We start from the raw sequence: 3,691 nt of genomic DNA, 5'->3' as shown, positions 1-3,691 counted from the left end.
GTTTAAATTATATAAAACCTTACTATGCTTATTTTACGTTATCATTTTTTTCAGAAATATTAAATGTAATATAAGGATACAAAAAAAATGTGTAAGTTTAGAAATTATACAATTTTATTTTTTCTATATAATGTTGTTAATTTATTTTAGAATTATCAGGTATAATAATGGAGAAGAAACAAAAATAGTAAGTTTAAAAATATATAATTTCACTATTCTTATTTAATGTTGTTATTTTGTTTCAGAATTATTAATTGTAATTAATTTAATATTTTTAATTTGTTTTATATTAAATGTTACAAAATAAAATTAATTATTTATATTTTTTGTTTTTTATTGTTTAGTAATTTAATTGTTTATTAATTTAATAATAATAAATATTTTATTTTATGGTGCTTGTACAGTCTAAAAAAAGAACAATTTAAAATTTAACAAATCATAAGAATTATAATTTAAAATATTTAAATTAAAACCATCTCTCCATTAATGTTTTGTTTCTTCCCTCTTCCATGCGAGATCTAGTTTTGTTTCCTTTATTTCTGCATAAGATCCAATATGATCTTATTAGTATCTTTTTCTTTTTCTGCATTATTTTGAATTTGTCCCAAAGCTTCTACATATGTTAATATATCATTAACACTTCGCTTCATCAACCTTCCTCTTATATTCTCTTCCTTTCTTAGACTATACTCATTTCCTTCCCTTCTAACTACTATGTAAGGTCCTATATAGTTTCCATCCAATTTTCCCTTTACGTAGTTCTTAATTAGAACTTTTTCTCCCATTTGGAATACAGGCTCTCCCCTATTTTCTTTTACATTCTTTCTTTCGTTATCCTGAATCCTATTACTGTTTGCTTTCTCTATGGCACTCTCCCATCCATTTCTTATTGATGCCAATGTATCTGTTAATTCAGGAAACTTATCCACCATTGCAATCCCTTGATCTCTTAACATAAACGGTTTCTCTTTCTTATTGAATACTAATAAAAATGGCGACTCATCCAAAGTCAACTGATAATTAGTATTATAATAATAAGCAGCAGTAAGGACCATAGTTTCAAAATCCATCCTAGGTTCTCCACAACGTTCTTTCATCTTTCCAATTAGGTCCCACATAGTTCTAAATGACCTTTCCACTATACTATTCTTAGTCTTAGCATACGGAGTTGTAATATGAAGTTCCACTCCCCATGTATCCATAAAGTGTTTGAATTCACTCGATATAAAACTAGGATATGAATCACATATAATTCTCTCCGGTACTCCTACTCTTAAGAACACTCCTTTATTTAATGCTTGAATCAATACTTGTGTAGTTTGATCCTTTATTACTTGAGGTATCCAGAATCTTGTTAAGCTACATATAGCTTGTAACACTAATCCATATCCTGGAACTACTCCGACATCTATTGCTATTACTCTAAACGGTTCTGTAGGTAATTGTGAATGCTTCAACAATGGTAACTCCGGTCTCATATCTGAGTACTTTTGACAAATATCACAACTTCTTATGTGATTTCTAACTTCTTTCTTATAATTTGGCCAATATGCCAACATTTTTAGCAATCTCCATGTTTTTCTATAACCTACATGTCCATTTCCATCATGCACCATTTCTATAACTGTTTTTCGTAGCTGTTTAGGTATAACAGGTACTAGTATTTCTTTTTCTTCTTCTTGAAGAAACATCTTTATGTGCCATACTTTATTTAACTTGATATATTTACCAGGTTCTTTCTTAATATCATTAGCCATCTCCATGTCCAATTCTTGTAACTGTTGAACATTATGTCTAAACTTCTTTACTCTCTCAATCTCAGTCTCTACTCCATTCTTATTAAGATCATTCTCATGTTCTATATGCTCCATATTCTCTAAATTGTATTCATCCCTATCTTGTATAATATTTTCTTTATCCATCAAAGACATAACATTACAATTTACTACTTGTTCTTTATCATCCCATTCTTGTCTTGATATATAATCTGCCATAGTATTATCCTTAGTATTAATATATTGTATCGTGTAATTAAAACTTGATATCATTGCAATATACTTACTATAGTCTGGGTCTACACCATCTCGAAGTATAGCTAGTACAGACTTATTATCAGTAAATATTTTAATTTCTGATAAATATAGTAACTCCAAATTAGCTACTAACGTACAAGCAATTGCTTGCATTTCTAACAAATTAATAGACTTGGCTCTTTTACAATGTTTTACTTTCTTACTGTAGAACTTAACTGGATATAACTTATTTTCTACTATTTGTAGTATACAGCCTGCCAAAGCATACATACTTGCATCTGTATAGATATAAAAAGGCTGATCAAATCTAGGAATCAGTAATATAGTGTCTAGGGCTCGAAATACTTCTAACTTAGCCATTTCACATTCACTAGTCCACATGAAATCCTTTTTCAATACATTACTACATTCTTGCATTGGACGAACTATGTTAGAATAGTTATCGACTGCATCACGAAAGAAATTTAACGCTCCTAACAAACTCTTAACTTCCTTAGGTGAGTTTGGATTTCTTCTTTCTTTTAATGTTTGAATTTGATTTCCTGGTTTACGTGTTCCATTAAATATTTCCCAACCAAGGAATTTAATAGACTTCTGTAATAATAAACTTTTATCTTTATTAATCTTTATGCCATATTTGGCAAAACCTTTCATTGCTTCATTTACTAACTTAACATGTTTTTGTGTATTGTTTTTTGAATAAATTATTAAATCATCCACATACGCAACTGAATTATTTGGTATACTTTCCCTTATTATTGTATCATATATACGTTGAAAATTTGCCATAGCATTGATGTCTCCAAATGGAACTCTTACGAAACATACTGTACCCATAGGAGTATATACTCCATAATACTTAATATCTTCATTTGGTATTCTCATTCCCCAAAAGGCTTTTCTTATATCCAATGTTGAAAATAACTCTGCTTTACTCAAATAGTTCATCAATTCCATTGGCGTTTTTGTTACATACATATCTGGTTGTGTTATCTCATTTAGTGCCCTTAAGTCCACTGCAAATCTAACTTCTCCTTTACTTGACTTAGGCTGTACTAATATAAAATTAGTTACAAAAGGTGTCTCTTTTCTTATAACAATTCCCTTATCCAACAATCGCTGTACATAACTAACAATTAAAGCTTCTTGTAACGGTGAATATCTAAATCTTGGAGGTCTTCTATAGGTTTTATTGTTCAACATCTTTCTAGGAATATCTATTGTTATATTGCTAATGTCCAAATCATCCTTTGATATTACTGTATCAAATTTAGCATATATTTTATCTTCTTCGTCCATAGTTTCAATTTCGATTCTAGATGTTGGTATTTTTTCAAACTCTTTCTGTATCTGACTTCCTTCTTGAACTAACTCTTCTAACTTTGGATAAAACTTCCCATCCAAATATATTCCTTCATCTGTATAGGTACATATAAATTGACTTGTAAAATTAGTACCCAGCAATATTTCATCATCTCTTATAGTAGTTTCACCATCTACTACTAAAACTGGTGTTTTAATATTCTTATCCTTTACACGTAATTGTACATACACTATTCCTTTAATTAACAACTCTCCATTTGCCACTCCTTTAGCAACCATATCTACATCTTGAACTTTCTCAATAGTAAGCTTCAAATTATCTGCACATTTTCTAG

The 3,691-nt window shown here is 29.3% G+C and overlaps 1 protein-coding gene across 1 annotated transcript; it reads right to left on the bottom strand.

Moving 5' to 3' along the window:
* Nucleotides 1–533: 533 nt before the first annotated feature.
* On the bottom strand, nucleotides 534–3,690 carry SRAE_0000078900 (Reverse transcriptase domain and Integrase, catalytic core domain and Ribonuclease H-like domain-containing protein; the record flags this gene model as incomplete). Its single annotated transcript, XM_024646734.1, has 1 exon — nucleotides 534–3,690. A coding segment is annotated over one exon (3,157 nt), but the record flags the coding sequence as incomplete, so codon positions are not given.
* Between the last annotated feature and the right edge of the window lies 1 nt (nucleotide 3,691).

The sequence above is a fragment of the Strongyloides ratti genome, scaffold srae_scaffold0000049, assembly GCF_001040885.1.
Source record: "Strongyloides ratti genome assembly S_ratti_ED321, scaffold srae_scaffold0000049".
NCBI classification, from domain to species: domain Eukaryota; kingdom Metazoa; phylum Nematoda; class Chromadorea; order Rhabditida; family Strongyloididae; genus Strongyloides; species Strongyloides ratti.
This window is presented reverse-complemented; position numbering and strand designations above follow the sequence as displayed.